General features: G+C 43.9%; 3 protein-coding genes across 13 annotated transcripts; 2 read left to right on the plus strand and 1 right to left on the minus strand.

The window, feature by feature from the left end:
* Positions 1–178: 178 nt before the first annotated feature.
* Positions 179–13,937, minus strand: LOC149975125 (uncharacterized). Of its 9 annotated transcripts, none has more exons than XR_016488832.1 (7): positions 11,516–13,937; positions 10,728–10,858; positions 10,355–10,522; positions 8,400–8,546; positions 7,527–7,638; positions 2,249–3,186; positions 179–1,333 (listed from the first exon to the last, which is right to left on the minus strand). XR_016488832.1 is itself a non-coding variant. In XM_090210576.1 (7 exons), the coding sequence occupies exons 1-7, from the start codon at positions 11,772–11,774 to the stop codon at positions 2,974–2,976; spliced, it is 1,170 nt and encodes a 389-aa protein (XP_090066702.1). In that variant the 5' UTR covers positions 11,775–13,937; the 3' UTR covers positions 1,796–2,973. The 9 variants fall into 9 exon arrangements, 7 of the variants coding, with proteins under 7 accessions (XP_090066702.1, XP_090066705.1, XP_090066704.1 ...); XR_016488831.1 differs by having other exon boundaries at positions 10,337–10,522; XM_090210576.1 differs by lacking the exon at positions 179–1,333 and adding an exon at positions 6,605–6,726 and having other exon boundaries at positions 1,796–3,186; positions 10,337–10,522.
* Positions 13,462–17,880, plus strand: LOC110498502 (uncharacterized). Of its 3 annotated transcripts, none has more exons than XM_090210583.1 (5): positions 13,462–13,994; positions 14,433–14,563; positions 14,768–14,941; positions 16,693–16,836; positions 17,078–17,880. In XM_090210583.1, exons 1-5 carry the CDS (start codon positions 13,736–13,738, stop codon positions 17,222–17,224), a joined length of 855 nt encoding a protein of 284 aa, XP_090066709.1. In that variant the 5' UTR covers positions 13,462–13,735; the 3' UTR covers positions 17,225–17,880. The 3 variants fall into 3 exon arrangements, with proteins under 3 accessions (XP_090066709.1, XP_090066708.1, XP_090066710.1); XM_090210584.1 differs by having other exon boundaries at positions 13,501–13,994; positions 16,696–16,836; XM_090210582.1 differs by lacking the exons at positions 16,693–16,836; positions 17,078–17,880 and having other exon boundaries at positions 13,491–13,994; positions 14,768–16,357.
* Positions 17,247–21,415, plus strand: LOC149975126 (uncharacterized). Its single transcript, XM_090209686.1, has 3 exons — positions 17,247–17,250; positions 17,420–17,541; positions 20,253–21,415. Exons 1-3 carry the CDS (start codon positions 17,247–17,249, stop codon positions 21,165–21,167), a joined length of 1,041 nt encoding a protein of 346 aa, XP_090065812.1. The 3' UTR covers positions 21,168–21,415.
* Positions 21,416–21,618: the final 203 nt, after the last annotated feature.

The following is a 21,618-nucleotide window of genomic DNA, read 5'->3' on the forward strand; positions in this document are numbered from 1 at the left end:
ATTAACTTTTATTTCCTACCTCTCACACAGATTGCGTCAGCATCCCCTTCATTTGAGGAATATGACAGATTAAATATTTTATTAATAAAAAATGTTTTTGTAAAAAAAAAAGAAGTTATGTTATAATACCAATCATATTACACATATAGTAATGACAATGTATTTGAAACTTCACGCACAGTAAAACTTGTGTTTGATTTAATACAATTATTTGTATTGATAGAAGTGAAAAGGTGGCAGTTGTAAATGAGAACTTGTTCTCAACTGGCCTACTGGTTCAATAAAGGTGAAATATACATATTTTTTAAATGAACGATTAAGTAATTAAATAAAGACGGCACATCAACAAGCCTATTTCGCACCGTGGCCTGCTGAATTTGCAAGATAACTTTTATTTCATTTTGATTTAGGCTCACATGAAAAAGTGCGACATGCACGCGCAGTTACAAGTCTGCTAGAGTCAGCCGCAGGCGGACGAGCAATATCAACTGTCACTAGTATGGATGAAGCCTGAGCTGAAGTGTGAAGCTAACTGAAGCAGGCTAGCTTTAGAAAACCTTGAGTAGATCTAGCTTCAATCATAGTATACCCCTCCGATGCACAACTGAGGGACTTAGTAATACAAAAACACTCTTGCCCCCAATACACTTCACATGATAACTATAATAAGGTTCCCAGATATCCACTGTGTATATCTCAAGCCACACTGCTACGATTTCTCCCCGTTTTGGACACAGTCGGATAAGGATAGTCAGGAAGAAGCTTTTTTAACATAGTTTGCACTTGAAGGGCGTTTCCTTGGTATGAAACGCCTCTTCACATACTTCGCTTCAGTGAAGGATTCCCACGTGCACGGCTTGTCGACGTCAATCCCAATAATTGGCCTCCCATGTTGTGAGGTGATGGAAGCAGGAGCCAGTCTTTGAGCTCCCTCATTGAACTCTAGCCATTGTTATTGGGATTGTGTGATGGAAATGTGTCTTCTGCTTTTATCCAACACCTGATACACACACACACACACACACACACACACACAAAGTTGTAGAGGCTGGACCAGAGAGCAGCCACAGTGCACCGTCCAATGAGCAGTTTAGGGGGTTAAGTTCCTTGCTCAAGGGAACATCAGTGGCACCTGAGATGTTGATGCCGGCAACCGAACTCCCCGCCAGATGTGTTCTGTGTGGCTCGGTCCTGGTTCCTGCGCTGGAAGGAAGAGTGATGGCTCCTGATCCATGTTCGTGATCCGGGGAACGTCTTTGTGACCAACCATCTCAGAGGTCCACTCTCTCCCACAAGTAACACTGGATATCAGCAGGTCTTCATGGACTGCAGACTGCAAACAAAGATTGTGCAGAAAAGTATAAAGGTTTATTACATTTGCGCTTTAGTAATTTAGCAGACGCTCTGATACAGAAAGACTTACAGAAGCGACTAGGGTTAAGTGTCTTGCTCATGGGCACCTCAACAGGTTTTTCCCACCTAGTCAGCTCGGGTATTCAAACCGGCGACCTTTCGGTTACTGGCCCAACTCTCTTAACTGCTAGGCTACCTGAAAAAACGATTTGCTGTACACACAGAAACATTACGTAATATTATAAAATGTTAACCACAGTCAAGCCCATCTCTAACACTGTGATTCATGTACCTAACAATATGGAGCCACTGGAGTTTTTAAATTTTTTTAAATGGTCATAAGTGTTTTCAAGAATTATCACATACAAACATGTTTTGTACATTTCATTTAGGCCTTACAATATAACGAAAGCAAGATGCAAAAAAATCAGGCAATGTTGTAGAATAACTATGGTTATTTAATCATGTAATCAGGGATTTCTTTGTAAATCGGGAGGTGCCAGAACAAAAAATATGCACAAGAGGTGGATGACCTGGGGAGCTCTTGAGTTACCGGAACGCATTAAACGCTAACTGGGGTAAGTATGTGATGCTGTGCAGTTAAATTAGTCATATTTTGAGTTCCAGGGTGTTCATAAATAACAACGCTAATGTGGAAATTGTTCTTGGTCACTTTTCAATGAAAAACGTACTCGCGCTGTTCTTTGAAATAAGATACTGCATATAACATTACACATCAAATTATGTGTTATCACTGTCTTTAAAGCTGAGAGCACACTCGTTTAGAACAAAAAGTGTGTTAGCAACTCTCATAAAAATAGGTATTCACAATCCAATTTCAAATAGCAAGTTAACAAAGGGTTAATGAGAGGTATGTGGTTAATTACCCTCTTACCCCAAGACACTTAACATGCCACACTGCTACGATTTCTCCCCGGTGTGGACACTCCTATGTCTGATCAGGTTAGTCAGGAAGGAGAATCTCCTGTGACATCATTTGCACTTGAAGGGCCTCTCCTTGGTGTGAACGGCCTGGTGCCTCTTCACATAGTTCGCATGAGCGAAGCGCTTCTCCCAGGTGGGGCAGGCGTACGGCATGTCGGCATCCGTTCTAATGCTCGGCCTCACACGCTCTGACCCAGTGGCACCAGAGGTAGCAACAGGAGCCACCGCCCACAGGTGGTTAGTTGTGAGCTCCCTCCTTGACTTCTAGTCATTGTTTGGGTGTTGTTGGGATTGTGTGCTGTGTTATAGGCCAGGTACCTCTTGTGACTAACGCCCATCCTGACCCTGTCTGTATTTGTGGCGTAACCATGAGGTAACTGAGGAAGGCTAGACCCAGGTCCAGGCTTTCTATGAACCCAGTCACCATACTTCCTATTAGAATCCCACCAGGGGGGTCTCCCACTACTCTCTGTGAAGGCTGAAGCCCAGGGTGACCTGCTCTGTTCATCATGGATACTGTGGTGTTTGTATCATAAGAACAGGAGGGTCTATCTCTATCAGCTCCAGGCCCTGCTTCATCCCTGCACCGAGACTGTAAAGAGAAGGGTCTGGGCTGCAGACTGGATCCCTGACTGGAGCCTCTGTCTCTCTGATGACCACCAGGACTGAGGTTGTTCAGTCCACCTGTCCACTGGTTGTGTTCTGTGTAGTGGTTGTTGTGGAGTCTCTGTCCCTCACGATTGGGCCCTGGTTCCGACTTGGGAAGGAAGAGAAACGGCTCCTGACCCAGGGTCCAGTCCGGGACCAGGATTTGTGATCAGCAGCTTCAGAAGTCCAGTCTCTCCCGCCAGCAACACCGGATATCAGCAGGTCTTCGTGGACTGCAGACTGCAAATAAAGATGATACTTTTCTGTACAAAGGTTTATATAAGAAACTCTTTGCTGTACACACAGAAACATGACACTATATTATAAAATGTTAACCACAGTCAAGCCAAACTATAACACTGTGATTCAAGTACCTAACAATATGGAGCCATTGGAAATTATTATAAAAAATAAAATGCACCATACAGTGAATCTGGAAAGTATTCAGACCCCTTAATTTTTTCTAGTTACGTTACAGCCTTATTCTAAAATTGATTACGTTTTTTTTTCTTCCACAGCAATCTACACACAGTACCCCATAAAGACACAGCAAAAACATTTGTTTTATGTTTTAAATAAAAAACATAACTGAAATATCACATTTACATAAGCATTCAGACTAGTACTTTGTTGAAGCACCTTTGGCAGCAATTACAGCCTTGAGTCTTCTTGGGTATGATGCTACAAGCTTGGCACACCTGTATTTGGGGAGTTTCTCCCATTGTTCTCTGCATATCCTCTCACGCTCTGTCATATTGGATGGGGAGCGTCCCTGCACAGCTATTTTCAGGTCTCTCCAAAGTTGTTAGATCAGGTTCAAATACGGGCTCTGGCTGGGCCACTCAACGACATTGAGACTTGTCCCGAAGCGACTCCTGCATGGTCTTGGCTGTGTGCTTAGGATCGTTGTCCTGTTGGAAGGTGAACCTTCGACCCAGTCTGAGGTCCTGAGCACTCTGGAGCAGGTTTTCATCAAGGATCTCTCTGTACTTTGCTCCATTCATCTTTCCCTCGATCCTGACTAGTCTCCCACTCCCTGCCACTGAAAAACATCCCCACAGCATGATGCTGCCACCACCATGCTTCGCCGTAGGGATGGTGCCAGATTTCCTCCAGACGTGACACTTGGCATTCAGGCCAAAGAGTTCAATCTGGTTTCATCAGACCAGAGAATCTTGTTTCTCATGGTCTGAGAGTCCTTTAGGTGCCTTTTGGCAAACTCCAAGCGGGCTGCCATGTGCCTTTTACTGAGGACTGGCTTCTGTCTGGCCACTACCATAACGGCCTGATTGGTGGAGTGCTGCAGAGATGGGAGAACCTTCCAGAAGGACAGCCATCTCCACAGAGGTACTCTGCAGCTCTCTCAGAGTGACCATCGGGTTCTTGGTCACCTCCCTGACCACGGCTCTTCTCCCCTGATTGCTCAGGAAGTCTTGGTGGTTCCAAACTCCTTCCATTTAAAAATTATGGAGGCCACTGTGTTCTTGGTTACCTTCAATGCTGCAGATATTTTTTGGTACCCTTCCCCAGATCTGTGCCTTGACACAATTCTGTCTCGGAGCTCTACGGACAATTCCTTCGACCTCATAGCTTGAATCTTGTGCTGACATGCACTGTCAATTGTGGTACCTTATATAGACAGGTGTGTGCCTTTCCAAATCAAAAACTAAGTCCCAGAATGTATTTATTTTTTTTACAAATCAGTCAGCACACAGTCAATTTAGTCTTTAATTTGAGCAAAACTGTCATGCACTCTCACACGGAACTTTGACACATCTTCACTACTACATAAATAATTTATTAGAATACTTTGGAAAAGGTTCAACACTACACACATCTTCATGTCAAGTAAACATGAAATAAGGCACTATCTTTATCTCACTATGAAACACCATCAACCTAAAAGGGAATTAGTTGTCACTTCATCAGTGAAGCATTTTTACAGACACCATCACAACAACCATCACCTTATCATACTAATTCTTTCCTCGTGTCACCGCAACAAGTTCCCTATGATATCAAAAACCAAAATAATTAACTACCAACAAACTATACTGAACAAAAATATAAACACACATGTAAAGTGTTGGTCCCATGTTTCATGAGCCGAAATTAAAAGATCCCAGAAATGTTCCATACGCACAAAAAGCTTATTTCACTCAAATGTTGTGCACAAATTTGTTTACATCCCTGTTAGTGAGCATTCCTGCTTTGCTAACATAATCCCTCCATCTGACAGGTGTGGCATTTCAAGAAGCTGATTAAACAGCATGATCATTACACAGGTGCACCTTTTGCTGGGGACAATAAAAGGCCACTCTAAAATGTGCAGTTTTGTCTCACAACACAAAGCCACAGATATCTCACGTTTTGAGGGAAGATACAATTGGCATGCTGACTGCAGCAATGTCCACCAGAGATGTTGCCAGAGAATTTAATGTTAATTTCTCTACCATAAGCTGCTTCCAATGTCGTTTTAGAGAATTTGGCTGTATCCAACTGGCCTCAACCAGACCACGTGTAACCACGCCAGCCCTCCACATCCAGCTTCTCCACCTGCGGGATCGTCTGAGACGAGCCACCCGGACAGCTGATGAAACGGAGGATTACTGTCTGTAATAAAGCCCTTTTGTGAGGATAAACTCCTTCCGATTGGCTGGGCCTGGCACCCCAGAGGATTAGCCTGGCTCCCAGGTGGGGAGGCCTATGCCCTCCCAGACCCACCCATGGCTGCACCCCTGCCCAGTCATGTGAAATCCATAGATTAGGGCCTGATGAATTCATTTCGATTGACTGATTTCCTTATATGAACTGGAACTCACCCAATTGTTGCATGATGCATTTATATTTTTGTTCAGTATAACTAGTACTACATTACATTTCACTATACATGGGCCATGTGAATTTTCTGCTGGTGTATCCTGAGGTAGCTCCTCTCTGAGAACACAGGCAAATGGCCTCTCTCCTGTGTAGATCTTCAGGTGGGGAAGCTGGGGAAGGTGTAGGATTTCTCCCCTGGGTGGACCCTCTTCAGGTTGGTTGAGTCTGAGAAACTAGCCTGGCACAGGTGACAGCTGAACGATTTCTCCCCTGTGTGCATCCTCTGGAGGATCTCCACCTGTTTGGGGAAACTGAAGGCTTTCCCACAGAATGAAAACGGTAAGAGCTTCTCTTTGGCGCCACCACCTTTACTTATTCCATCTGTATTACTGTCATTTGTCAATGGGCTTGTCTAACCATTTAGTGTTGATGCACTGGCATTTTCTGAGGTCTGGTTAAACATTAGGAGAGTGTGAGGAGGTCGAAGGCAGTGGAGTGTCTGTGTTGTCACAGGGTCCATGTTCCAGTTGATAGATCCTATAGAAGGCAGGCTGAAGGCAGCACCTGTTAGGGGGTCAACCTCATGCGCCATCACTCTGTCTGAAACACAATTATAGGAGCAGGACGGAGCATCGCTCGCCGAGTCTGTGTCTGTTCTCACCCGCTGCATACGGACACTTCCTTGTCCCCGCAGACCAAATCTACGCCTCGCCCTGGTCTCAGCCAGTCTGTTATCATGGAGACTAAGTTCGGATGTTGATTTCTGTTCGACTGTCTGTTTCTGGTTAACAGTGTTGTTCCCCGGCCCAGAGTTGAAGATGCTGTCCCATCCACTGACCTCCACTATGTCACCTCTGGTCCTGGCCTGCTCGGTTATGTTGTCCCCTGGGCCATTGGCTGCACCTGTCTGGGAATCCAAGATGGCCTCCCAGTCTCCTCTGTTAGCTTCCAGCCAACCATCTACAGGAAAATGTTACTGTCCAGACTTAACAAACATGACACATGGATAGATTTTTAGACATGGATTTTTAGTGTGTTATTTGCCTGGTGATGTCTGACTTATGTTGAGATACACTGAGTGTACAACACATTAGGAATATCTTCCTAATATTGAGTGACACCCCCATTTCCTTTCAGAACAGCCACAATTTGTTGAGGCATGGACTCTACAAGGTGTCGAAAGCGTTCCACAGGGATGCTGGCCCATGTTGACGCCAATGTTGTGTCAAGTTGGCTGGATGTCCTGTGGGTGGTAGACCATTCTTGATACACTCAGGTAACCATTGAGCATGAAAAACCCAGCAGCGTTGCAGTTCTTGACACACTCAAACCGGTGCGCCTGGCACCTACTACCATAACCTGTTCAAAGGCACTTAAATATTTTGTCTTACCCACCCTCTGAATGGCACACATACACAATTCATGTCTCAATTGTCTCAAGGCTTAAAGAACCCTTCTTTAACCTGTCTCCTCCCTTTATCTACACGGATTAAAGTGGATATAACAGGTGACATCAATAAGGGATCCTAATTTTCACATGGTCAGTCTATATCATGGATAGAGCAGGTGTTCCTAATGATTTGTACACTTGGTGTACACATTTCAGTTTTGTATTTTATACAAATTGAATTGATATTGTTTAATAAATGAAGTACTCATATTGTTTCATATGAGTTTAATAGAAAATTAATAGCCAGGCACATTAGTATTCCCATTGAAGATATATTACTGTATGTAGGCTATATGTATTTCTCCCTTACCTTGCTCCCCCATTTTTAGTCCACTGAGCAGATCAATGCTCTCTGGTCCGTCTTCTATTGTCTCCTCTTTGACTAGCAGCAGATCAGGCATCCCATCCTCCATGTTTACTGACTGTAAGAGATACAGAGAGGATGTTGGATCAATAATTCTGATATGAGCACTGTGCTATGGAGCATCTTCTGATTGGGCAATGAGGGATTGCTATTAATACTATGCAAACGTGTTAGTTGATTTGAGTACTTGACACTCTTTAAAGGGATAATTTGTGATTTTGGAAATTATCTACTTCCTCAGTCAGATTAACCTGTGGATACCATTTTTACGTCTCTGCGTCCAGTATGCAAGAAGTTAGAGGCAATTTCGCGAGCGAGCTTAGCGCAAAGACTGGAAGTCTTCAGGTTTTTTATTTATTTTTTTATTTTACCTTTATTTAACCAGGCAAGTCAGTTAAGAACAAATTCTTATTTTCAATGACGGCCTGGGAACAGTGGGTTAACTGCCTGTTCAGGGGCAGAACGACAGATTTGTACCTTGTCAGCTCGGGGGTTTGAACTCGCAACCTTCCGGTTACTAGTCCAACGCTCTAACCACTAGGCTACCCTGCCGCCCGTTACATGCTAGGTACAGCTAGCATGTAACTTTAAAGAGTGCCAAGTAATAAAATCAACGAATAATTCAAAGGCATCGTCCCACACTTAAAACAAAAATAATCAAGACCTGGGCACCTAGTCTCAGAGTACAAGTGATAATCTAGGATCTTTCCAAATAGAAAAGGCAAAACTGCTCCTAGATCTGCAAACCTACTCTGACACATTTTGTGGATATGGGTCCTGATCTAATACCATACAGACAGTAGTTCACAGTGGGCTCACCTCAGTGTGTGTGGTCCTGTGCTGCTCAGCTAGTTCCTCTGTGGGTTCAGGAGGAGGTGTAGTTTGGTTGTCCTCCATGACCATGCTCCCCAGACCCTCCTCACACCCCTCCTCCTTCATCCGCAGCACCTCTGGACCCTCCTCCTCCTGGAAGAGAGACGTGATGCAGATTACACAGACATACACTCCCTCAGGTACATACACACAGATAATAAACACACTTTCAACATGGAGTGTTTACCCATCCCCACTATTTTTGAGTCCTGTACTGTAGTTATATAATGACTTCATTGTTGTTAAACCCATCATGGTGGACATAAATATGATGATGTAGGTAAAAACAAGTCAGCTATGATAAGTCAAAAGTCATCATCAGACAAACCTGACTAAACTATAATGACGTGTACAGTAGGTGTTTGTTAGTGTGTGGGTATGTGTAGGTATATTTAGTAAGTGTATATTGGTTATAAAGCACTGTTGTATGTATGCAGAATAGGGTGAGATCAGATGTGATGTATACTAAAGAGTCTCAATGAAAGTCTTAGAATGAAAAGTCACATTTTGTGTTTATTAAACATAAACAAGCGTTAAATATATCATATGAAAACCACACATACACATCAACAAAAACAACTGCATTCATTCAAGTGTCTTGGGGGGGAAAAAATAAGTTGTTGAATGGAAGCAATGAAAAGGGCATTCGTGAAAAATCATATAGCCTACACAGTACAAACACAATATGTATCAGACTTTAGGCTTATATGCCTTATATATCACACAATGTCTGGATTCAATATTCTACCCAGTAATATTGAACACTGAAATCTGTTACTCTCATTATTCCAAATTCATCTGTGGATCTTTTCTGCTGATAACAATGACAACACATTTTTGTCTTTAATGTAGGGTTTGATCTAAAAGTCAGAAACTGTTGGGTGGAATTTTTACTTTCTATGTTATACAGTGGAATGGTTTTTCTGCTGGTGTGTCCTGAGGCAACTCCTCTCTGAGAACCTCCTCCTGCAGTGCATACAGGCGAAGGGCCTCTCTCCCGTGTGGACCCTCTGGTGCCTCTTCAGGTCCCCAGCCTGGGCGAAGCGCATGTGACACTGGGTACAGCTGAATGGTTTCTCCCCTGTGTGGACCCTATGATGCCTCTTCAGGGTGCCAGCTTGGCTGAAGCACATGTGACACTGGGTACAGCTGAAGGGTTTCACCCCAGTGTGGATCCTCTGGTGGACCTCCACCTTCTGGAGGCAGCTGAAGCCTTTGTTACAGAACATGCAGAGGAACCGTTTCTCTTTACTATTGCCTGATGTGGCTCCTTCTCCCTGAGCCTGAGCTCGAGCCCTGTTGTTTGAGTTCAATACCTGATCGAAAAGGATACGGTCGTGTGAATCGGAAGGTGCCATCGACTTAGACACTGGGTTGCGATCCCTGAACGCATGTAAAGGGGAGTTGGTTGCGACATTTAGATTTGTCTCTAAGCTCTCCCTGTAGTTTAAGAAGTCACTAGTGTTGCCCTGCGAGTGTCCTTCTAACTGAGTCTCGTCTGCATTCCATGTCAGAGGAGTGTCGCCCTCCACTTTTACCTCATCTACGACCAGACCCTCCCCTTTCTTATCTAGGCAGCCTTCAGAATATACACTACTACTATACTGGTTCCAGTACCCTCTCATTGGATTAGTCTGTGTATCTAAGCCCACAGGCATGTCACCAGGTATCATCTCTGTCCCTGTAGAGTATGAACAGGATGGATCATTGCCAGTCTGTAACGAGTCACTTGGGTCCTGATGAGACAAAACTGTCCTCGGGCTCGTGTTACCATAAAGTAAATGCTCTGAGTGGGGAGCAGGAGGAGAGCCCAGTCGGTCCAGCACCGTTAAAGTCTCGATATCTGTTTCTGACTTGAGGAAGACGGTCTGCGTTCCACTAACCTCCGGCGTTCCACTGACCTCTGTGATGCTGTGTTGGGTCCTGGGCTGCACAGTGGCGGTGGTGGGGTCCTCTGTGGCTACAGGGTGCACGCCAGCCGTTCCAGTCTGGATGTTTCTACTGTACCATGGGTCCTCTTCTCCTTCAGACCTCTCCAGCTTGACCGCAGGACCTGCTGCCTCTGCAGACTGACAAGAAGAAAGGAAGTTATTACTGGTACATGAGTTGAATTGGATAACAATGTCATAGGGAAGTCTAACAAACTCCCCGATGGCAGTTAAATTACGATGTAAATGGAAACTAGTGAATAGCTGAGAGGAGCCTTTCTGAAATAAACAGACCACATTTTATTCACAAAGTAACTAATTTTTAATGCAACACTATTACACTAACCTCTATCATGATAACGTGCTGAGTTGAGGTTCCACTTCCCTCGTCAACAGTGATTGGTTGGTCATCTCTCCATGTACCGTGTCCCGCTGGCTTCACAAAGTTCCTGTGGCCTCCAGTGAGATGTCCTTCACCTGAGAGAATTATTAGGGGTTATAAGCTGGGTGGTTCGAGCCCTGAATGCTGATTGGCTGACAGCCATGTCAGACTGTATACCACAGGTATGGCAAAACATTTACTTCTGTAATTACATTTGTAACCAGTTTATAATTGCAATAAGGCACCTCTGGGGGTTTGTGGTATATGGCCAATATACCACGGCTACGGGCTGTATCCAGACACTCCGTGTTGCATTGTCCATAAGAACAGCCCAGGCAGCATGGTATATTGGCCATATACCACATCCCCTCAGGCTTATTGCTTAATTAAAGAAGTGGTTAGGTTAGCTACTGTCAATGCTCAACGGTATATTATAACCTATTGACACGGTCTAGAATTGGCAAGGATGTAAAATAACACTTTGCATAACTTCTTGATATACTATTTATAGATCAATTGATGATGTTCTAGGCATTATATTGTTTTCAATACATAAATAATAGGAAATGCAGTAAATAAAGAACCTGGTTAGAATATGATATGGTGTGTTTGTGCAAGATAGCGAAGTAATCAGAGGAATTATTGCATACTATCCAAAAACTGACCAAGACTCAATTCTGGTTAACACATCTAAAGTTACACAAGTGCAGTGGGGAGACAGGCCGCGCAGCTCGACCTTCTGCTAAATGTACCTCTTGCCATTCCTCTGTATCGGTCGAGGATCTTGACACTACTGGGACGACTGGCGAGGACGCGCTCCCGTGCCACCTTCAGTTCCAGTTGCTGTAGTTTCCTCCGCAATCCCCTGTTTTCTTTCTGGCTTTGGGAAATTTCCAAACGAAACACTGCATAGTCGTCGTCTACGAGTTTACAGACCTCTGCCACGGCTGCATTCGCTAGCACCTCCATGATGGAGGCTATTTGAGTGTGAAAAACCATACCGTTATCCATTGTTAACAGCTACTAGCTAGCGTTACCTAACATCTATCAACCAAGTCTTGTCTCCAACGCAAATTAAAGACTACCTGGGGCAAATATGTGATGATGTGCAGTTAAATTAGTCATAGTTTGAGTTCCATTTGTGTTAATGAATCTAACAAAAACGCTAACGTGAAAATTGTTCTTGGTCAACACTTACTTCCGTTAACTTCTTCTTCTGTGAGGTTTTATGGCGAACTACACGCAAATGGTGTACTGCCGCCACCAACTGGACGGGGGTGGGGGGAAAAAAATCATAAAATAAATGTGAATTCCATTATGGGGATGGGAAAAATCCCATTTCCTTCAGTCATGAAAAACAAAATACCCTGTTCAGGCTCTGGGGCCTGAGAGGGTGGGACTGCATGAGACAGTACTCCATGTATTTTAATCCTAAAAAGTGTTCCGTTGCAGAAGTGAAGTCTATCTTTCTTGACTTCTTTTCAACTTGTGCAGTGCCATTTACTCCTATCGCTATAAAATCCACAAAATCCACTTTCTTCACATGAATCATTTCTGGGTCCTGCTGCTGGTGATGGGGCCTACTCAGGCTCCTTTCCGTTCACCTTCACACTCCTGGGCCAGACTACACTCAATCATATGACCCACTGAAGAGATGAGTCTTCAGTAAAGACTTAAAGGTTGAGACTGAGTTTGCGTCTCTCACATGGGTAGGCAGACCATTCCATAAAAATGTAGCTCTATAGGAGAAAGCCCTGGCTCCAGCTGTTTGCTTAGAAATTCAAGGGATAATTAGGAGGCCTGCATCTTGTGACCATAGCGTACGTGTAGGTATGTACGGCAGGACCAAATCAGAGAGATAGGTAGGAGCAAGCCCATGTAATGCTTTGTAGGTTAGCAGTAAAGCCAGTGTAGGGAGGCTAGCACTGGAGTAATATGATCACATTTTTTGGTTCTAGTCAGGATTCTAGCAGCCGTATTTAACACTTACTGAAGTTTATTTAGTGCTTTATCCGGGTAGCCGGAAAGTAGAGCATTGCAGTAGTCTAACCTAGAAGTAACAAAAGCATGGATACATTTTTCTGCATAGTGATATTACGTCTGATCTCACAATGTAATGTATGTTTAGATAGGTGTAATCTAGAGCTAAGCATGTTGATTTTTAACTCGCTCGTTGAATTATGCAAGAGAACGTGAAAGTCTAGGTGAGTACAGGTTGGGTAGACGGAGCAAGTGATTGGTGGTTGCAGCCTTGTTCCTCCCTTTTATGTTAATGTATTAATATATTCAAGAACCATGTTTATTTATGCAAAAAAAAGACATAACATTTGCTTTATTTTAACACAAAATATATTTAAAAAAATACCCGATACAATAATAAAATGTATATATGAGTACATTGTAAGAAAAACAAGTGAAATGTAATAATACTTTGACTTAAATTCCCACAATAAATCCCTGATCTCCATTCATGTTGAACAGAGTCATCCCATTGTCTTAATTGCACTGCACAGATGGAACAGATATTCCAGAAGATTGATTTGGTAGTAGTAGGAGATAACTTTTAGGGCCAAAGTAGTGGGAAGAGGTGGTGTGTTTGTTGGGAATAGTGGCGTGTATGAAGGGTAAGATGGTGGTGCAATTAAATCCCCCCAATCTACTTTTCTGTGAACAAAATGTGAAATTCACACTACGACCTGTGAAAGACAGCAATACGCAACTAAGCGTCTAGTCTGCCGGGAAAGCCACACGAAGAAGAGTGTAAACGGAAGTGAACACTAAGAACATTTTCCACGTTAGCGTTTTTGTTGTTATTTAGATTGTATTAATTATTAACACCCTGTAATACAAAATATGAATAATTTAACTGCACAGCATCACATACTTACGACATGTAGTCTTTAATTCGCTTTGGAGACAGGACTTGGTTGATAGGTGTTATCTAGGTAACGCTAGCTAGCTAGCTGCTAACAATGGCTAACTGTATGGTTTTTCAAACTCAAATAGCCTCCATTATGGAGGTGCTAGCGAATGCAGCCGTGGCAGAAATCTGTAAACTTGTAGACGACGACTATGCAGTGTTTCGTTTGGAAATAACTCAAAGCCAGAAAGAAAACAGGTCTTTGCGGAGGAGACTACAGCTACTGGAACTGAAGGTGTCACGGGAGCGCGTCCTCGCCAATCGACCCAGCAGTGTCAAGATCCTCGACAAATACAGAGGAATGTCAAGAGGTAACGTTACATTTTGCAGAAGGCATGGGTTGTCGCCCCGTTCTCAGCTGCACATGTGTTCATAGGTGTTACCCAGAATTGGGTCTTGGTCCGTTTTTGGATAGTATGCAATAATTCCCCAGATTATTTAGCAAAGAAACAATATATTCTAACCTGATTATTCATTTACAGCATTGCCTATGATTTAATCAATGAAAATAATGTAATACATGGAACATAATACATAGATAGTAAAAACCCTGTTGGCTTGGGTATTCAAACCAGCAACCATCTGGTTACTGGCCCAACGCTCTAACCGCTAGGCTACCTACCGCCCTGTATATCAAGATAAATTACCTTATGTCCTTGCCATTTCTAGACATTGTCAATAATGTACAATATACCGTTGAACATTGACAGTAGCAAACCTAACCACCTCTTTCCCCCAAACGCTCTCAGGTGAAGGACATCTCACTGGAGGCCACAGGAGCTTTGTAAAGCCTGTGGGACACAATACATGGAGAGATGACCAACCAATCACTGTTGATGAGGGGAGTGGAACCTCAACCCAGCACATTATCATGATAGAGGTTAGTGTAATAGTGTTGCATAAAAATGGTGTTATTTGTAAATCAAACGTGGCCTGTTTATTTCAGAAAGGCTTCCCTCAGCTATTCACTTGCTTACATGTACATCCTAATTAATCTGCCATAGAGGCATTGTTATCTTCCCTACGACATTGTTATCCAACTCAACTCATGTATCGGTAATAACCTCCTCTCTTCTTATGTCAGTCTGCAGATGTAGAGGCTGCAGGTCCTGGGGTCAAGCAGGAGAGGTCTGAAGGAGAGGAGGACCCACAGCATAGCAGAGACATCCAGATTGGTGCGGCTAGAGAGCCCCCTGTAGCCACGGATGAACCCACCACTGCCCCAGTGCAGCCCAGGACCCAACGAAGCGGCACGGAGGTCAGTGGAACGCCGAACGCCGTCCTCAAGTCAGACACAAAGACTTTAACGGGCCTGGGGCGACTGGGCTGTCCCCCTGCTCCCTGCACAGAGTATATACTTTACGGTAGCTCGAGGACGGTTTTGTCCCATCAGGACTCAGGTAACTCGTTACAGACTCACAATGATCCGTCCTGTTCATATGCTACAGGGACACAGATGATGTCTGGTGACTTGCCTGTGGGCTTAGATACACAGACTAATCCAATGAGAGGGGACTGGAACCAGTACAGTAGTAGTGTAAACTCTGAAGGGTTCCTAGATAAGAAAGGGGAGGGACTGGTTGTAGATGAGGTGACTGTGAAAGTGGAGGATGACGCTCCTCTGACATGGAATGCAGACGAGACTCACTTAGGAAAAGGACACTCGCAGGGCAACACAAGTGACTTCTTAGACTACAGGGAAAGCTTAGAGACCAATCTAAATGTCGCAACCCACTCCCCTTTACACCGAGTGACCATGTTGATGGCACCTTCCAATTCACAAGGCAGCGTCCTTTTCGAACAGGTATCGAACTCAAATGATCAAAAGGCCAAGGAGCGGGAAGGGGCAACAACAACGGGTGGTAAAGAGAAGCGGTTTCTCTGCATGTTCTGTAACAAAGGCTTCAGCTGTTCCCAGAAGGTGGAGATCCATCAGAGGGTCCACACAGGGGTGAAACCCTTCACCTGTATCCAGTGTCACATGCGCTTTGCCCATGCGGGCAACCTGAAGAGGCACCAGAGGGTCCACACAGGGGTGAAACCCTTCAGCTGTACCCAGTGTCACATGTGCTTCGCCCAGGCTGGTGACCTGAAGCGGCACCAGAGGGTGCACACAGGGGAGAAACCCTACAGCTGTGCCCAGTGTCCCATGCGCTTCGCCCAGGCAGGTGACCTGAAAAGGCACCTGAAGGTCCACACGTGAGGAGGCCATTTGCCTGTACGCACTGCAGGAAGAGGTTCTCGGAAAGGAGCTACCTCAGTATACACCAGCAGAAAAACTACTCCACTCCATATCTTCTGACATTTAGATCAAACCCTGCATTAAAGACAAAGATTCATTTTGATTGTTGTCAACAGAAAAGATCCGCAGATGCATTTGGAATAACGAGAGTAACCGATTTCAGTGTTTAATATTCCTGGGTAGAATATTGCATCCAGACATTGTGTGACATATATATATATATATATATATAAGCCTAAAAAGTCTGTTACATATTGTGTTTTTACTGTGTAGGATATATGATGTCCGCAAATGCATGTTTCATTACTTCCATCGTCAATACATTTTCTCCCAAGACACTTTTAATAAAAAAAAGTTCATGCAGATTTTTACGTGTGGTATTCATATGGTGTATTTGACACTTGTTCAATAAACATAAAATTGGACTTTTCATTCTTAGACTTTCATTAAGGAAGCGCTTTATAATCAATATAGACTTAAATATAATAAATATACGTACACATATCCACACACTAACAAACACCTACTGTACATGTCAAAATAGTTTAGTCAGGTTTGTCTGATGATGACATAGCTGACTTATATTTACCCACATCATATTTACATCAACCATGATGGGTTTAATAACAATGAAGTCATTCTGTGACTACAGCATAGGACTCAAACGTAGTGGGGATGGGTAAACACTCCAAGTGTGTTATTGTCTGTGTGTACGTACCTGAGGGAGTGTATGTCTGTGCAACCTGTATCACCTCTCTCTTCCCAAGGAGGATCCAGAGGTGCTGCTGGGGAAGGAGGAGGGTCTGGGGAACCCTGAGGAGAACATGGTCATGGAGGACAACCAGACTACACCTCCTGAACCCACAGAGGAACCAGCTGAGCAGCACAGGACCACACACAGTCTCACTGAGGTGAGCCCACTGAACTACTGTCTGAATGATATTAGACTTTGTGGATACGGGCCCAGGTCTTGATATATTTTGTCAAAAGTGTGGGACAATGTCTTTGAGTTATCTAACCAGTAGCAAATTAACTTACATGTTGCATAGTACTTATAGCAATCCTTCATTGCCCAATCAGAAGATGGTCCATAGCAGGGTGCTGATATCAGATGACTTGATCCAACACCCTCTCACTCTGTATCTCTTACAGTCAGTAGACATTGAGGATGGGAAGCCTCATCTGCTGCTGGTCAAAGAGGAGACAATAGAAGACGGACCAGTGAGCATTGATCTGCTGAGTGGACCTAAGATGGGGGAGCAAGTTAAGAGAGAAATACATATAGCCTCCATACAGTAATAGATCTTCAATGGGAAAAGTGATGCGCCTGACAATTTTCTTGTCTGTATTTTCTTCATTCATTAAATTAAATCAATACAACTTATGTTTACATACACATAATGTATGAACTTGACCAGGTAATTGACCAAAAAACTCCATATGTAGAGTTTTCTCTGCCATGTTTTTAGTCTATTTTCTGACGTCTTCTTGTAGGTGGGTGGCAGGAGGCTAACAGAGGAGACTGGGCAGTCATCTTGGATTTCCAGACCGGTCCAGCCAAGGACCCAGGGGACAACATCACTGAGCAAGACAGGACCAGCGGTGATATAGTGGAGGTCAGTGGATGGAACAGCGTCCTCAACTCTGGGCTGGGGAACAACACTGTTAACCACAACCAGAAACAGACAGTTGATCACAAAACAACATCCGAACTTAGTCTCCATGACAACAGACTGGCTGAGACCAGGACAAGGCGTAGATTCCATCCAGGACAGGGAGGTGTCCGTATGCGGCGGGAGAGAACAGGCGCTGCTCCTATAGTTGTGATTCAGAGAGACTGATGGCGCCTCAGGTTAACCCCCTAACACAGTGGTCACTAACCTTTTCTGAGTAAAGATCACTTTCTGAGTCAAAATGCAAGCTTATGCAACATGAACCTATTAAAAACAGTACTGTAGCAATGCGGTTTGTGAAGTAGGCTATAGGCCTAATACATTATCACCGCATATTGGCTTTGCTTGACTTTCCCTGCCAATACATTGTTTGGCCAATTCGTAAAAAATGATATTTCAACATTTGAGATAGGCTACATGATCACACCGGCAATAGATCAGTTGTTGTATTACTTGTGAGGCACAGCTGAGTGAGCATACATTTAAATAGTTTATTTGTATTTTACTGGGCTGATGGTGCCTGCATCTGATGGTCAGTCTCAGCTGAGGGAGAGAGCAGCAGATGGGCTCTGCCTCCCAGTGTCCTGGCACTCACTCTTTCCGCTGCTGTCACTGACTAAAAAGGTCTGGAGTCGCACCCCATTATGTCTGCCTCATGCACATGTTGTTACCCCTATGAACAGAAAAGGTGAAATATTCTTCGATATGAAAAAACAAAAACAAGCCGCAAATAACAACAACAACGCAAGCCTACCACACTTTCCTACTCATTCATTACAACTACAGTGCTGGTTGTAGTGCCAGTGGAAGTAGGAAGAACGTGCATTTTATGGCTTATAAAAGTGTTGAATACAAAGTGTTGACAGTTCTGAGTAAGAACTTAAACATGAACTCACTCATAAAAACAGCAGCTATTTGCTGTGTTCGTTGACAGTCTCTCTCTAGTCATGGTTTGAAACGTTTTGAAATCTCACAGTATCAACTTGGCTGTAGCTTTCTTTTAAGCTTGCTATGTTACTGCAGACACAGTAATCTGAGCCGTCCGATTGGCCGGAGGTAGGCCTATAGTGCTCTGGATTTGCTCTCCGGGCCTGCCGGAATAGCAGAGTTGACCCATTTCATGTGCCTGAAGGTACAGTGGGAACACAGCTGAATCAGTTGCACCTACCACCAACAGCGCGAGACGAATACAAATAAATAGGAACGCAAGGTTTATCATTGTTTTTTTTTACTGAAATGTTTGCCGATCGACCAGTTGGTGACCACTGCCCTAACAGGTGCCACCTTCAGCCTGCCTTTATATAGGATCTATCAACTGAAACATGGACCCTGCGACAACACAGACACTCCCTGGCCTTCGTCCTCCTCACACTCTCCTGTTAAACCAGACATCAGACAATGCCAGTGCCTCAATACTAAATGGCTACACAAGCCCATTGACAAATGACAGTAGTAGTAACGCTATCAGTAGATCCAGTGGCCATAATAAGCACTTCCTGTGTTTGTTCTGTGGGAAAGCCTTCAGTTTCCCCAAACAGGTGGAGATCCACCAGAGGATACACACGGGGGAAAATCTGTTTGGTTGCCATCTGTGCCGAGCAAGTTTCTCTCACTCGTCCAAACTGAACAGGCACCACACAGGTGAGAAACCCTACAGAAACCCTACAGTGAGAAGAGCTTCTCCCACCAGCACCAAGATGCACCTGTACGCACTGCAGGAAGAGGTTCTCAGAGAGGAGCTACCTTAGTCTTTGTAGTTAATTCTGTTGGTTTTGGATGTAGTGGGGAACTAGATGAGGTGAACTGAGGAAATAGTAAGTATGATGAGGCAGAATATATTATATGGTTGGTGTTATGTTGTCTGTAAAAATGCTTTACTGATGAAAAGTGACAACTATGTCCCTTTAGCTCAGGGTTGGGCAATTACTGTCCTCGAGGACCTGTTTAGTGTCACAGTTTTGCCCAAGCTAACACACCTGACTCCAATAATCACCTAATCATGATCTTCATTTTAGAATGCAATTTGATTAATCAGCTGTGTTTGCTAGGGATGGAGAAAAAGTGTGACACCAATCAGGCCCTCGAGGACTGGAGTTGCCCATCCCTGCTTCAGCTTTTATAGTGAGGTAATTATAGTGCCTTAATTAATGTTTACTTAACATGAAGTGGTGAAGATGTGTGCAATGTAACGTTGAACCTTTTCCAAAGTATTCTAAAATGTATTTTATCAAAGTGAGGGTACCAGATTTACAATAAAAGGTCAAGTGTTACCATAGGGAGAAGTTATTCTACTTGTTACATTGTTTTGTGCAATAAAAGGACTGTACTTCAAAGTTATGTTAGTATATGACTATTTTGTTCAAATTAAATACATATTCGACTCTGTGCTGACTGACTTGGTTATTTTTGCATCATTGCAGGGACTGAGTTTCCCTTAACTCAGTCGAACCAAAACATTATACTTAATTCTTGGATCAACACAAATTGACATTTTTTATAATAAACTCCAATGGCTCCATATTGTTACGCACTTGAATCACAGTATTAGAGATGGGCTTGACTGGTTAACATTTTATAATATCATGTTTCTGTTTGTACAGCAAGGCGTTTCTTATATAAACCTTTATGCTCTTTTGTGCAATTTGTTTTTACAGTCTGCAGTCCATGAGGACCTGCTGATATCAGGTGTTGCTGGCGGGAGAGACTGGAACTTTGAGGCGGCTGGCCACAAACCCTGGCCCTGGATCAGAACCCTGGATCAGGAACCATTGCGCTTCCTTCCCGATTTGGAACTAGGACCGAACCATGAGGGACAGAGACTCCACCACACAGAACACAACCAGTGGACAGGTGGACTGAACAACCTCAGTCCTGGTGGTCATCAGAGAGACAGAGGCTCCAGTCAGGGATCCAGTCTGCAGCCCAGACCCTTCTCTTCACAGTCTCAGTGCAGGGATGAAGCAGGGCCTGGAGCTGATAGAGACAGAGATAGACCCTCCTGTTCCTATGATACAAACATCACAGTATCCATGATGAACAGAGCAGGTCACCCTGGGCTTCAGCCTTCACAGAGAGTGGTGGGAGACCCCTCTGGTGGTAGTCTAATAGGAAGTCTCTCTTCCCCTTCAGGATCTCATCATAGAAGACCTGGGTCTAGCCTTCCTCAGCTACCTCAGGTTTACCACACCAATACAGACATGGTCAGGATGGGCGTTCACAACAAGCGGTACCTAGCCCATAACACAGAACACAATACCAACAACACCCATACAATGGCTAGAGGTCAAGGAAGGAGCTCAAAGACTAACCAACTGAGGGTGGTGGCTCCTGCTTCTACCTCCGGTGTCATTGGCTCACAACGTGGGAGGCCAAGCGTTAGGTCGGACGCAGACAAGCCGCATGCATGTCCCACATGTGGGAAGCGTTTCACTGAGGCGAACTATGTGAAGAGGCACCAGACTGTTCACACCAAGGAGAGGCCCTTCAAGTGTAAATTGTGTTACAAGAGCTTTGCCTTCTTGAGTAACCTTATCAGACATAAGAGTGTCCACAATGGGAAGAAATTGTAGCATTGTGGCTTGAGATGTACAAAAGGGGATATCTGAGAACCATTTTTTAGCTGACATAATATAATTATCACGTGAAATGTCTTGGAGCAAGAGGTTAATTAATCACATACCTCTCCTTAAAACCCTTTGTTAACTTTGTAAATACCTGTTTTTAGAGAGACAATAGCCTAAACCTAGTCTAGAACATGGACAGTTGAATATTTACCGTACTGAGGTTGACGTAGATGGAATAAAGTAATTGTATTGTATTAATTTCTACTGTATTCTTACTAACCCAAAGATGAGTCATTTCCTGACAGGCTGCAGGAGTGCTCCACGGGAGATGTGGCATTTGATATAAATATGAGGATGGTTCTTCTAGCCCACGGACTTGGACTTGGTTATGCAGCTCTAAAGAAAATAAGCATAGTCCTAGAGATTCCTTCCTTGCTTCTCAGCTCATATCAGAGAC

This window comes from Oncorhynchus mykiss, chromosome 19 (assembly GCF_057628025.1).
Source record: "Oncorhynchus mykiss isolate SJ-2025 chromosome 19, ASM5762802v1, whole genome shotgun sequence".
In the NCBI taxonomy this organism is placed as follows: domain Eukaryota; kingdom Metazoa; phylum Chordata; class Actinopteri; order Salmoniformes; family Salmonidae; genus Oncorhynchus; species Oncorhynchus mykiss.

Coding starts and splice junctions, on each gene's coding strand:
- LOC149975126 (XM_090209686.1), top strand. Junction 17,542..20,252: donor CCAGCGGTGATATAGTGGAG/GTCAGTGGATGG, acceptor TTGTTTTTACAG/TCTGCAGTCCATGAGGACCT.
- LOC149975125 (XM_090210573.1), bottom strand. CDS start 11,774: ATGGATAACGGTATGGTTTTTCACACTCAAATAGCCTCCATCATGGAG. Junction 10,859..11,515: donor ATACAGAGGAATGGCAAGAG/GTACATTTAGCA, acceptor TAATTCTCTCAG/GTGAAGGACATCTCACTGGA. Junction 10,523..10,727: donor AGCACGTTATCATGATAGAG/GTTAGTGTAATA, acceptor TCTTCTTGTCAG/TCTGCAGAGGCAGCAGGTCC.
- LOC110498502 (XM_090210582.1), top strand. CDS start 13,736: ATGGCTAACTGTATGGTTTTTCAAACTCAAATAGCCTCCATTATGGAG. Junction 13,995..14,432: donor ATACAGAGGAATGTCAAGAG/GTAACGTTACAT, acceptor AAACGCTCTCAG/GTGAAGGACATCTCACTGGA. Junction 14,564..14,767: donor AGCACATTATCATGATAGAG/GTTAGTGTAATA, acceptor TTCTTATGTCAG/TCTGCAGATGTAGAGGCTGC.